Genomic DNA, 13,968 nt, shown 5'->3' with positions numbered 1-13,968 from the left:
CTTTATTAAAAAAAAATGAAATCATTATTAACCCTAGGAATACCAAGGTATTTTGAACAACACGCAATCTCAACAGAGGGTATTTTGTCACCACTACAAAAATGTTAAATTTTGAACAAGTTTTTAACATTTATAATCAGAAAATTGTATGTACTCTAAAAAAAGAGAAAATTGAAATGTCATTGTATATTTTCGAACAATTACTTCAACAAAGCGGGGATATTTTTTTCCACCTTGAGACATATTCGTATTTTAGTAAAACTATCGGTGAAAACTATTAAACCATAAAACAATAAGATACAAGGATCCAAAACTAACAATATGCCTACTATTTTCATATTTTTCATATTCAATTACATATTTAAAATACAAATTATGGAGAAGGTGGGCATAAAGTACCCCCCTCCCCCGTTGGTATTGCTAGGGTTGAATATGATTCTTCTTCACCAGACGCTGCAACTTTTTAGAACAAAGCTTTGGCCTTCTCAACATTTTTCTACCATTCTTCTTTTCTTTACTGAATTGTTGTTTTTCCATATTAATTTTCAGCTCTTTAATGTCTTTAATTCACACCATCTTCGCATCTAAGTTTGAATCTTTCACATGCTTTTCTTAATAGGTGATTTCAATTATCTTCCGAAAGTAATACATTTTTATTTTGTAAATTCTTTTATGGCCCAGGTCTTAGAACCATAGGTTAATTCTGGTTTTATGAGTGTTCCATAAATTTTCATCTTGATTTGTTTAGATAATAATTTTTTTTAACAATAGAAGGTTTGTATAATATGCTTTATTTTCTAGAACTGTATTCTGTTTTCTTTCCTGTTCTGTTGTTTTATTGCCATATACTATAGAAACATAGTAGTTTAAAGAGATAATATGTTTTATTTCTGTTCCGTTAACGCTTAGACCTTCTATATTGTTATGTTCTTAATGCATTTCATATTTTCTGTTTGATTTAAATTATTATTTTTTATAGTCCATGTTGTGCTCCTCTTTCTTTCAATTGTTGAAATGCATCAGTTAAAGCAGATTTAGTCTTTGCAGTTACATAAGATCATTTGTGCATACAATACATTATTTAAATCCAGTGGATATTACCTCTTACCTGTCAGGTCAAAATGTTCCAGAACAGAATCAATTACTAAGGTGAATAAGGTAGACAGAGGATCTTTTTGACTTCAAACTTGATATAGAACTCGTCACTAAGATTAGTCTATTATTTATTTTGATTCTAATTTTTGTGTTTGTCGAGGTTACCTATTACTAATCTTATCAATTTATGTGGGACTTCATGCTGTATCTGACACTCAACTATTTTGTTTTTGTGAACTGATTAGAAACGATTATAATATATTAATGTCTATGTAAATTTGTGTACAATTATTATAGACAGAGAGTGGTGTTTAAAAAGGGCGCGTCAGCTACAATGGCTATTTGCGCCCTTATGTAAAATTCGTAACAAAACTGAAACATAAACAGTACAATAAGCTGAATGCTAAAACGAACTAAAAAAACGTTGTCATGATATAAACGAGGTAAACAAATGCAGTATCAATAGAGAGATGAACAAAAATCATAAAAGTGAGCAGTTCTCAGTCCCTAGGTAGTATTAAAACGAACCAATAGAATAAAAGCCACCAGAGTCAAATTATATAGCACATTTCAAAATAATAAAATTTCATAAAATATTCGGATGTATATAAAAGAAACAAATATAAAACAACAAACGTCACCTCTGGATGTAAAGGGTCCAGAGGTTGAGTAAAAAGGGCCAATAAAAATTAAATCACCCTCTCAAGTTCTGTATTTGATAAAAAAATCTCAAAACTGTATTTGTACAATTAAAATCATTTCCAAGAGCGTCACGTAGAGTCGGCCGAATTCCATATTGTCGACGGACACGGTCATACTTTCTACAATGCAATAAAAAATGTCCCACCGTAAGTCGAACACGGCATATATCACACTCAGGCTCAGGTTCGCCACGTAGAAGTTGGCCATATGTCAGATGACAGTGGCCAATCCTCAAACGGGTGAGTAAAATCTCTTCGTGTCGTGACGCTCTTGTGGACGAATCCCAAACTCGAACAGTATTCATTATACTTCGTAATTTGTTTCCCTCTTGTGCAGACCATTCTCCTTCCCATTGCCACCATATTCTATATTTCAAGTGATTTTGAATATCTTGTCACCTCTCGCGCCAATGTACTTCATATCCATTTGTAGCACCAACCCTTGCTGCAGCATCCTCTGCCTCGTTACCAGGGATTATATATACCTGTTTAATCGGTAGACCTACATTAGTCTACATGATGTTACATCTTACTTTCTTTCTTTGGAGCATAAAGAATGCCGTTTTTGTACAATGCAGGAAAGAGAACTTTCCTTCTTATTTGTATCTATGTACTGCGAAATGTTTCATTTATGCACTTCTGTTGACTGAAAGTTCAACGGAATAAACGATGAGCGAAAATGCTATTCAAAACGTGAAATAAGTACTGAATTCCGCGATATTCTTAACATGTACATTGAGAAAGTGTTTGTCATTTTCATAACAGCTATCTTTACATGTACCGGTAATTAATCTGCAATCCTGTGTTACGCAATATGTATTTTCTGTAACTCCATAGACAGCTGTTAGCCACAAGCGTTATGTTTTATCGAGTCAACGTCTTCCCTACATTATTCCACGTTCATCGATAAATAATCAATCTCTACTGATAAATCTCTAATTTTTTTTAGATGACCAGCACTGCTCGAGTTCTCAGAGAATAGTCATTGCATTCTATATCTAACGGAATCTTTGTTGGTCTTAGATAAATGACTCTTTGGAGGATAATTTGTTTCTGTTTTGCATTGACTGGATATTAAGATTTATGCAAACATTTTCTCAATCAAAAGTTGACTTTTCTTTATTCCGAAAGGTCACATTTTCAGGAGACACGCCATCACTTTCTTTTTATTGTTCTTGTTCTTCTTTAGTACCGCCGTGCTGAAAATACTGTTAAGTTCAAATGTACCGTATGCCATTTTTGCAGTATGTCAGTCAAATTTTGTTCTCATTCTTTTAGGTGAAAATGATTATTCAGATGTCCTGACCGACATGATACGAGCATCCATGAAGATTTGAAATGTTTGAATAAAATTGCAAACACTTTCTCAGATACATTTGCACTGAATCCAAACAGGTAGAGTAGAGAAGACTGGGAGAAGAATATATAAACTGAATTCTCATGTTTACAAAAAAAAAACAATTAAAAATAAAAGAAAACCTCTTCAGTTTCACCCAATAATTCCAACTTAAAGATGTGTTCACTTAACATGACGAATCCAATTTAGGATCTATAACCTTACTTGTCCCTATTCTATTTTCTTATCCAGTGACGGGTACTTGGCTCTGCGTCATTCACCTAAGAGTCCCCATCTAGGAATCATTCGCCGAAGCTGAAGTTCTATTTTCTGCCGCCCCTTTAGCGTTGTCCTCAATGAACTAGGGAGGAGAACCATATAACACAGCATGATGATGAATTTTATTGATGAATAATAGAACAGCGATGGAATAGGAGAAATGGGAGTACCCGGAAAAAAATTACCACTAAGAATCATCTTTGTCCACCAAATATATTAATGTTCCAAACAGTGTGACATTTGTTGTTCGTAATTTTCCTCAATGAAAGTGGCTGAGTCCATTTCCAGCTCTTTCTTCTTTCTTTCTTTCTTTCTTTCTTTCTTTCTTTCTTTCTTTCTTTCTTTCTTTCTTTCTTTCTTTCTTTCTTTCTTTCTTTTTCTGTCTCTTTTTTTCTCTTTCTTTTTCTTTCTTACTAGCTTTCTTTTTCCTTCTTTCTTTCTTTCTTTTTTCCTTTTCTCTTTCCTTTCCTTTCTTTCTTTTTTCTGTCTCTCTTTTTTCTCCTTCTTTATTTCTCTTTCTTTTTCCTTTTCTCTTTCTTTTTCTTTCTTTCTTTTTCCTTTTCTCTTTCTTTTTCTTTCTTTCTTTGTTTATTTTTCTTTCTTTATTTTCCTTATCTCTTTTTTCTTTCTTTTTCCTTTTTCCTTATCTCTTTTTTCTTTCTTTTTTCCTTTTCTTTTTCTTTCTTTTTTCCTTCTCTCTTTCTTTTTTTCTTTTCTCTTTCTTTTTCGTTCTTTCTTTGTTTCTTTTTCTTTCTTTTCTTTTCTTTTCTTTCTTTTTTTCTTTCTTTCTTTCGTTTTCTTAATGTAGTTTGAATATTAGATTCAAAAGAGTTCATTCGTCTTATTTAGGCTCTAGTGATCCGCGCAATCGTCATGTTGCATACTTCAAGTCATGACTGTGCAGTCTTGAACAACTACAGTAGGTGTGAATCTCGCAGTGATTTACACTCGCATCACTGCCGCCTTGGGTACTACGTCAGTTGGTAGTGCTAGCTTATACGTTGACTGCGGATGTAAGTTAAAGTGGTACAGTACTTTTGTGATTGAGAAAATCAAAGTTGTGAGGAATTTTCTTTCCCTCGTAATTCCTCCAACATTCTCCACAATTCCATTTTCATTATCATCTCGAAAAAATAGGGCACCACTAATGTTTACGTGACGCCCAATCGATTGTCCGCCATGCTGGGTGTTTCTCGGGGTTTGTCCATATATTGGTAGATGGCAGTGGTATGGATTCTCAATGACTCGTAGATTTGCATAAGGGACACCGTAGCCCTCCAGGTTCTTTCTTTCGTATGTAGACGTGACGACTCATATATTTCTGAGGCAGGGCAGACCATCATCAGAGGTATGTTATGTGGATTTGATGAGTGGAGAGTAATACGTGTTATGGCGGATGGTGGAGCAACATAATCGGTACACAACTCATGCTATTAAAAACGTCTACTTGGGCTGAAGTGTTTAGGGTTACCCCATGTTCTGCACAATAAGTACCTCTAACTCTGTTTCACATCACAGTTACGTTGCGTAAATATAGTATTACCTACTTGAGTTCTGTTCATTACATTTGTGTAATTTGGATAACATATTGTAATGTCTTTAAAACATAATATATAAATACAAGTACCAAGAGCATTGGGTGTCTCATATGAAATTTCAATATGTTAGTAAGATTAAAAGCGTTTTATACCAACAGATATGTTATCTGTCTATCCATTAGTTCCCCTTCGGGGGTTGGAATGGTGTGCATGTCCTAAGGTCTCCCGCGCTACTGATCGCCCTGCGCGTCTTCTCCCAACTCCCCTATAGCCTACCTTTCCGTGTAGGCCTCACCGCCTTCCTTGTCCCCACGAGCTACCACGAGTCCAGTGGAAAGTCCACATTGCATAGCACTACCACCAGCAACGAATGACCACATATCCACGGGATCCAAGGTCGATGGCGGTCCGCAGCCGACTCTACATCAGAGCAAGCCCGAAATATAGGAAAGAAACGGAGATGATGATGAAAGAGGGCCAGTGTAATTATTATGGCGAAATGAATTCGAGGGTCAATGCCGAAAGTTACCCAGCAATTTTGCTTCAGTTGGTTGGAGGGAAAACTTTGGAAAAACCTCAACGAGATAACTTCTCTCTTCCGGCATTTGAACCCAACCCCACTCCTTTCACAGTCAGACGTGCTAACCGTTACTACACATTGGTGAACAATACTTGTATCAGGGGCGTATGTAATTTTAATAGCCATGTTTTTGTGTGCATTGTCTTAAACATATGAAAATCATGTATCAAGAACACATGGTTTTCTCAAATAGAATTTTGCTATCATGTTGTGCTTGGGGGGGGGGGGAGGGATTCACATTGAATGTGCTATATTGTTGTTGATAGGTTCTTTAAAAGTATGACTCTGAACTACGTGTTCAGCAGCACAAGGAAATTAATTTAAATATTGTTACGCATAGTGACTTAAATATGTGACGTAGCCTATACATTTTTGTATAAGAAGACTGTCGATTTTAAATTATCATATAGCTGTTTTTAGGGTTTTCAAAGCAGGAAGTTATACAGGGTAATTCACGAGCATTTACCGTCCCTTACGGAGCTTATTTCCGAAGACTTTCTGAGCAAAAAATGTCATATAAACTTTTGTCCTAATCTCAATATTTTCAGAATTACACTAATTTAAAATTGTTTGTAAAATACCATTATTCTTAAGTCTTAAAGATAAAAGAATATTACAGATAAAGAATGAACTATTCAGGAATATCATTTCTTTAATTAGCTTGTATTCTGAAGCTAAAAATGTGTTGTGAATTCCATAGTTTCTCTGTACAGATTCTTTTTTTTAACTACAAAATTACATTTTCTTACGCATTTATCCCAACATTGTTACAAATCACGCCACTCTCTTGTAAATTCTTTGAGATTGTACATAAGGTTGCATAATTAAACTGTAAAGAATCAAGTTCCTAAAGTCGTATTTCTTTAATTAGCTAGTATTCTGAAGCTAAAAATGTGTTGTGAATTCCATAGTTTCTCCGTACAGATTCTTTTTTTTTTTTAACTACAAAATTACATTTTCTTACGCATTTATCCCAACATTGTTACAAATCACGCCACTCTCTTGTAAATTCTTTGAGATTGTACATAAGGTTGCATAATTAAACTGTAAAGAATCAAGTTCCTAAAGTCGTATGATTTGTAACAATTTTTTTATAAATGCGTAAGAATGATGAAAATTTTAGTTAATAATTGAAAAATAAAATCTGTTCAAAAAAATTGACAACACATATTTAGCTTCAGAACACTAGTCGATTAAAGAAATGACACTTCTGAATAGTTCATTCTCTATTTTTAATATTTTTTTTTTACCCTTAAAACCAAAGAAATAAGGTATTTTACTAACAACTTCAAAAGTAATGTAACGTTGAAAATACAGAGATCAGGACAAATGTTTATATGACATTTTTTGCTCAGAATGTCTTCGGAAATAAATTCAGTAAGTGACAGTAAATGACAGTAAATCTTCGTGAATCACCCCGTATGTATCAAGAGAGCATGAAGTTTATAACATTGTGTTTAAATAAATAATCCGTCGCTCCACAGCCCATAGTGAGTCAAAGTCGACCAGTCGACTGCTGGCCTCACGTCCACATGCATCAGTAGAGGTGAACGATCATCCAACCAGTACTCTGATGACAGTTTGTTGAAAAGTATAACATATAAATACTTTTCATCAGAACCACATGGAATTGTGTATTGTTGCACATAGTGGGTTAAAATGCGTGTGTATCAAGAGCACATGCAATAATTTCATTGCAATATTATTGTTTCGCGTACCGTAAAGTGGGGTGACTTTGAACGCCGAGGTAACTTTGAACTGTAGCCTAATTTAGCGCCTTTCTAAATTAAATGCTGTAACCAATTGCGAAAAAAACTGTTTAAGTTGTCAATAAACTAGTTCAGTTCTTTCGCAATAAGGTACAGCATTTAATTTAGAAAGGCGCTAAATTACTGTTCTAAGTCACCTAGGCGTTCAAAGTCGCCCCACTTTACGGTACAGCCTAAGTATGATAATATAGACTTATAAATGCTTGAACAGGAGCACATGGAACTGAATTTTAATAACGTTATGTTTAGTGTCTTAAAATATTAAATACAAATATAGGCCTTTATGTCATGATCACTAGGGTTTCTAAGAAGGAATTTAATTTACTTCAAAGTACTTCCAGTTTTCGTAATGACAATGAAGTTCGGAAGGATAAAAATAAAAATAAAAAGATATTCGGTTATTTGCATCCTTGTAAGTGGTCTCAAGACTTACAAAATATCTCAGCCATAAGCTTGTTGGTCACTCTCCTCACTCTAAGGTGAGCAGTTCTACTGAAGGAACACGCCTTGACAGTGTATCGGTATTGACATCATTCACAGCTGCTGAAGCTCGAATCCGAGACAGAGATGAGTTCCTTAATTGAATCGCGATTCTTACCTATAGCTTGTCGAAGTCAGGATACCGATAGTCTAAAGAACTGAATATTTGAATTTTAAGTACTATTATGGGTGATTTGTTGAAATCTACAGGCCCTGTTTATCGCTGGTGTTGCAACCTACTTCTCTCAACGAGATGATCGTGTAACATTGCAAAATGCATGAATTCACGGTTATCAGCAGCCTGAACCGCCTTGGGACCGCTATATTTTTCCTGCTGTGTCTGTCAATCAGCCGTCTTATCATTGTTCAAACTGAAACCCGCTTTCCCAATCTCGTGCAGCTAGATAATCAATCCCGTTTGGAAGACAATGGACTCATCCACTCAACACCATAATGAACTTTACGTTTTCAACGCGTGCAAAGCAGGCCTTGGATTCGGATGGCCTTCCAAATGACATTACAATAGTCACTTAGTACGTAACTTTACCAAAAATGAGCATTAAGCAGGTGTCATGTACTCGTAGGCTACATTTATACTGAATAAATCAAAATTCGTCTAATAATTCCGCAAAAGTCATTGTGGGTCCACAAAGAGAGACACATATGCAGGGGGAATTGAAATAACACTGCATATTTTCAGAGAGAAACGATCATGTGGTATGTAACAAAAAAGTATAATGCCATATTGATGGAAAGTTCACAGATTTCTCAGAAAAAAATGTTTTTGTCCTTACAGTAGAAATTATACTAACTAGACTCCGTATTTCAGCTACCTATAAACAGGAATGAAGTTGCCTGTTTCGAAGTATATGTGTCTTCACAGCGCAAGTACATGTACGTTCGTATACAAAATACAGTTATCCTCTTCCCTCTTCCTCTAGAAAGTCAAAACATGGACGCAATTACGAGGGAGGGTAAAAAAGTAACTTTAATAATTGTTTTATTAATTGGATATGTACAATAAGATTACAAACACTTCACCACTTTTCAACATAGTAAAACAAGAACACCTGCAATGAACGTAGTGGGGACTATGTTGAAAAGTAATGAAGTGTTTGTAGTCTTATTGTACAGTAGTGGCAAAAAAACCAGACCGACCCTTGTAGCTGATTTCAGACCCTTGTTCACTCCAGAGCACGATAGACTGGTAACTAAGAGTTTCGTGGTTCGAATCCTGCCTGGAAAGGAAACATTTTTTTGTTCCTTATTCAAATTTATTCCCAATACTTTTCGATTGCTGGTAAAATTCATGTTCTGGGAATAATAAGTTAATTAATTAGTAAAATATCGCTGCAATCGAAAAGTATTGGGAATAAATTTGAATAAGGAACAAAAAAAAGTTTCCTTCCCAGGCAGAATTCGAACCACGAAAGTCTTAGTTACTACTCCATCGTGCCCTGGAGTGAACAAGGCTTTGAAATCAGCTACAAGGGCCGGTTCGGCTTTTTTTTGCCACTACTGTACATATTCAATTAATGAAACAATTATTAAGGTTACTTTTTGACTCCCTCGTATGTTATAGTGAGTAGTCTTATCGATCACTGCTCTTACTAGTTGTATTATTTAAATATCTACATCTTTGTGGCTGATTGAAGGTTCATTGCAGAAGTAAAATGCCTTAGGTAAGACGCTCAACCGTGTAATATTGCACGGCATAGTTGAGGATATTGTAACTAATATTTTCATTGTCAATATAGTCAACATTACATGTAAGTTGTGTAAAATAAACATAAAAGTGACAAAAACAATGCACTGAAAGATACTGCAATATCAAAATGCTCAGAAAGTATTTTGAACGTAATCCAAAAGAAAAAATACCATCACAATCTGAAAATTATGAAGATATTAACTCGACGTTTAGTATGGATTTGTGTAGCCTACCATGACGTTCAGTGCCAACATCCCAATTACTAATTTAAATAATCTACATTTTTGGGGATTTCTAGAAAAGTACATAGAAAATTAGTGGTTTTCAGCGATGAGCGACATATGCAATATCCTAATGAAACAAGAAAAAATATCAGACAATAGGAATATTCCGTAGTTCTACTACATCATGCACCAATAACATCATGTGGCATTGACAGAATTTCTTGCAATGCAAAATCATTTCAAGTGACATTCGCATATGTTCTTACGTAACTTACGAATGCACGTTATTATTCACTGCAAAGATCACGACGAAAATGAACATCACGGCTCAAGCAGGTGTTTACCAGTATAGCTTCAGAATGTCGGGAGTTGACTGTACTCCGCGAACATGCCGCGAGACGTGTTTGTTTATATCCTTATCCGTTGCATTACCTGTGTTCGGAGTGCTATATACCCAATGTGTCTTTAACTTCAGTCTCTAGGTAGCTGGAATACGGAGCCTAGTAGAGATGAACAAAACTAACTGCCGCTCTCGCTCGCTGTGTTCGTTGCATTTATCTTTCGAGTCTCGTCTCATCATTCTCGCTGCGCTTCGAGTCTCGCTCATCATTCTCGAAATAGCATTTGATCGACGTGGAAAAATTTCGTAACTTTGAATAACATACATCATTGAAATAAATAATATAAATATTTAAATGAGACAAAAAGACAAAACAGAACAGTATCTTAGTTATCAAAATGTTCTGGTTCTATTATATGATATTACCTATGGTTATATAAATTAAAAAAAAAAAATCTCAAATAAATTTGCATTTCTAAGAAAGATAAAACATGGCATTAATATCTTTTTACTTGAGATTGCACACTTGATCTTAAACATATGAAAAGGAAATTCCTAGCCTTTTAATAAGGACGTAATAATAAAATAAAGACTGGGGAACGGATTATTATACACTGAAAGGTAGAGATGTTTCAAATAAGCTACTTGATTGTTTATACATATGTAACAGTTGCCGAAGTAGATAAAAGTTCAGTCAGGTATAAACAACTGCTGACTTCGGGACTTCGAGAGATGATCAATATCGAGTCTCGGAAGACACACAATCAGACTTTACGTCAAGGACGCGACGTAATAAAACATCGTCGTGCTGTTTTTCGGCTTTGCGGGCGCTGTTAGTATCGTTTTCTCGATCGTTGTTCAACTCTAGAGCCTAGTTATCAGGATCTATTAGGTCAGTGGTTCCCAAACCTTTTGAAGGTGCGACCAGTCTTAACCCCATTCGAAAAATACAAATCACTGTAAAATTGAAAATAACGATGATTTCACTAAAAACCATTGGATACCACACAGAGAATGACAAAAATAGAAGTATATGGTACATCAATGACACGAAATATTAAGTAAACACCATTTGTACTTAAAACTATCACCTCCATGGCGCTGTGATAATAGTTCAATAGTACCACAAAGTGGTAAATTTCATCAAAAGAAGAGTGTTGCAAACTGGTATTTTCAGCAAAATTTGTAAAGACAAGGCTTCTTTATATGAAAATCATATTTATCACATGGAAGTAAGAGCTAGAATAACTCGTGACATGTGACACTTGGCTGTAAACCTATGAGACAGGCGGAATATAGACCAATGTGACTTTTGAATGTAGAACTATGACACGGCTGAGTGTAGACCTATGGCACGCTGAGTGTAGATCTAAAAGACTGCTGAATACAGATCTATGAGAATGCTGAATTTATATCTATGAGACGGCTGAGTGTAGACCTATGACACAGTTGAGTGTAGACATAAGAGACGGGCGGAGTGTAGACCTATGTGACAACTGCATGTAGACCTATGAGACGGCTGAGTGTATATAAGTATGACACGACTGAGTGGAGATCTATGATACGGTTTTGTGTAGATTTATTCGTATAAGACGGTTGGATATAGGCGATTGAATGTAGTCTTATGATGTGACTGAATTTAGATCTATGAGACCACTGAGTGTAGATCTATGACAGTTGAGTGTAGACATGACAGACAGGCGGAATGTAGACCTATGAGACGACTGAGTGCAGACCTATGGCACGGCTGAGTGTAGATCTAAGAGACTGCTGAATACAGATCTATGAGAATGCTGAATTTATATCTACGAGACGGCTAAGTGTAGACCTATGACACCGTTGAGTGTAGACATAAGAGACGGCGGAGTGTAGACCTATGATACGACTGCATGTAGACCTATGAGACGGCTGAGTGTATATAGCTGTATGACACGACTGAGTGCAGATCTATGATACGGTTTTGTGTAGATTTATTCGTACAAGACGGTTGGATATAGGCGATTGAATGTAGTCTTATGATGTGACTGAATTTAGATCTATGAGACAGCTGAGTGTAAAACTAGGAGGCTGCAGAGATTAGATCTCTAAGACTGTAAGTTATAGAATATACTTATGTAACTATGTGGATTACTGATGATGATCCAATAAAAATAATACAGGGAAAATTATGCATAGAAGGTCATAGCTTTGATGCGAAGGTTATGAATACTTGTCAAGAAAAAAGTAGTTTGATTAACTTTGTTAGGTAGTCTACTCAGGGGAGTACAAAATGCTAAGATGTTGTCGTACACTGAATCCTATCCATGGCCCAAAATAAGTCCACATTGTCCATGATTTTACTTAACTCCCCCTGCATTCGTTCACCCCTTTGAGAACAAACACGAGCGCTTGTGTTGGCAGTGGAGAAGTTGGAGCTGACGCACATGTACGGCAGCGGATCCGGGAGTCCCGAGGTCAAGCCCCACCAACTGCTGCTCCAGCACCAGGCACACGGGGCGCTCCTAGCGGATGAGCTGGGACCGCCGACAGACCACTACGGCAGCCTGGGGCCCGCGCCCCCCCAGTCCCCTCTACTGCCCTCCACCAGCCTGCTCAACAGGCACATCTCCAAGTGAGTACACGGCATTCAGGGGGCTGGAGTTCAGTCTCCGGCGAAACCCGCAAGGTTTGCGGTGAAGCATGTTTTCTCAAGTGCATGGGCTTCCCCAAACCTCACCCCACCAGTAATCTGTTGTCATTAATAGGCTACTTGCTTACAAATGGCTTTTAAGGAGCCCGGAGGTTCACTGCCGCCCTCACATAAGCCCGCCATCGGTCCCTATCCTGAGCAAGATTAATCCAGTCCCTACCATCATATCCCATCTCCCTCAAATCTATTTAGTATTATCATCCCATTAATAATAATAATAATAATAATAATAATAATAATAATAATAATAATAATAATAATAATATGTTCTTTCACGACAGTGAATGAAGTCAGAAGTGTAAAAGGGACACCAAATAAAGGTATTCAAAATAAATATAATAATATTAAAACTACAGTAAAGCGTCTCCTTTAGGCACAATGAAAGTGTAAACAAAGTGCAGGTAACGTGTGGGGGGAGGACGAGCCGTACGATAAACACGAGGGATGCACAAGGTTTTAGTTACAACATTTATGGCGGAGCATTAATTGAAATTATTTTTCCAAAAACATACGAAACAAAAGAACAAAAATTGCATAACGTTATCATATACACATTTTAACAAACAAGCAATTATAACGTTGAAATAATTCAAGCAGCATTTTTTACGGTCATGAATTGCATTATGTGTATGACTAATATAATATCATCGTCTTCTGTGGCCGAATTAACAATACTACAGTATTTTGGTCTGAAGTGACACTACAATTTCCTAAATATAATTACAGTACTGTAGTTTTGTTAATTCGGCCACAGAAAACGGTGATATTATGTTAGTCATACAGAGAATGAAATTCATGACTGTAAAAAAATGCTGCTTGAAAGCAACATCATATAAGTAGCAAAATTTGATTTGTTATATTGAATTACTTGAACGTTACAATTGCTTGTTTGTTAAAATGTGTAGGGCCTATATGATAATGTTATGCAATTTGTGTTTTTTTTGTTTTGTGTGTTTTTGGAAAATATAATTTCAATTAATGCTCCTCCATAAATGTTGTAACTAAAACCTTGTGCATCCCTCGTGCTTATCGTACGGCTCGTCCTCTCCCCACACGTTATCTGCACTTTGTTTACGTTTTCTCTGTGCCTAAAGGAGACGCTCTACTGTAATAGTGAAAATAAAGCGAATGCATAAGAAAAATACGAGAAATACTAGGTAAATTTTGATTAATAAATTCAGAAAAAATTAAAATAAATAAATAGGTACTGGAAAGAAGTATAAAGTAAC

At 35.9% G+C, this 13,968-nt stretch overlaps 1 protein-coding gene across 4 annotated transcripts in view; it reads left to right on the top strand.

The window, feature by feature from the left end:
- LOC138696083 (uncharacterized) overlaps positions 1-13,968 on the top strand; it is a 233,227-nt gene that overhangs the window by 201,349 nt on the left and 17,910 nt on the right. For 3 of the 4 annotated variants that reach the window (XM_069820611.1, XM_069820612.1, XM_069820610.1), the window contains exon 8: positions 12,451-12,661. The exons of the other annotated variant lie outside the window; for it this stretch is intronic. In XM_069820611.1, coding sequence (XP_069676712.1) covers positions 12,451-12,661 — 211 coding nt within the window. The remainder of the gene's footprint in view (positions 1-12,450; positions 12,662-13,968) is intronic. 4 annotated transcript variants of the gene reach the window in all.

This window comes from Periplaneta americana, chromosome 3 (genome assembly GCF_040183065.1).
Source record: "Periplaneta americana isolate PAMFEO1 chromosome 3, P.americana_PAMFEO1_priV1, whole genome shotgun sequence".
NCBI classification, from domain to species: Eukaryota; Metazoa; Arthropoda; class Insecta; order Blattodea; family Blattidae; genus Periplaneta; species Periplaneta americana.
Note: the sequence above shows the minus strand (reverse complement) of the source record. Positions and strands in the feature narration are given on the sequence as shown.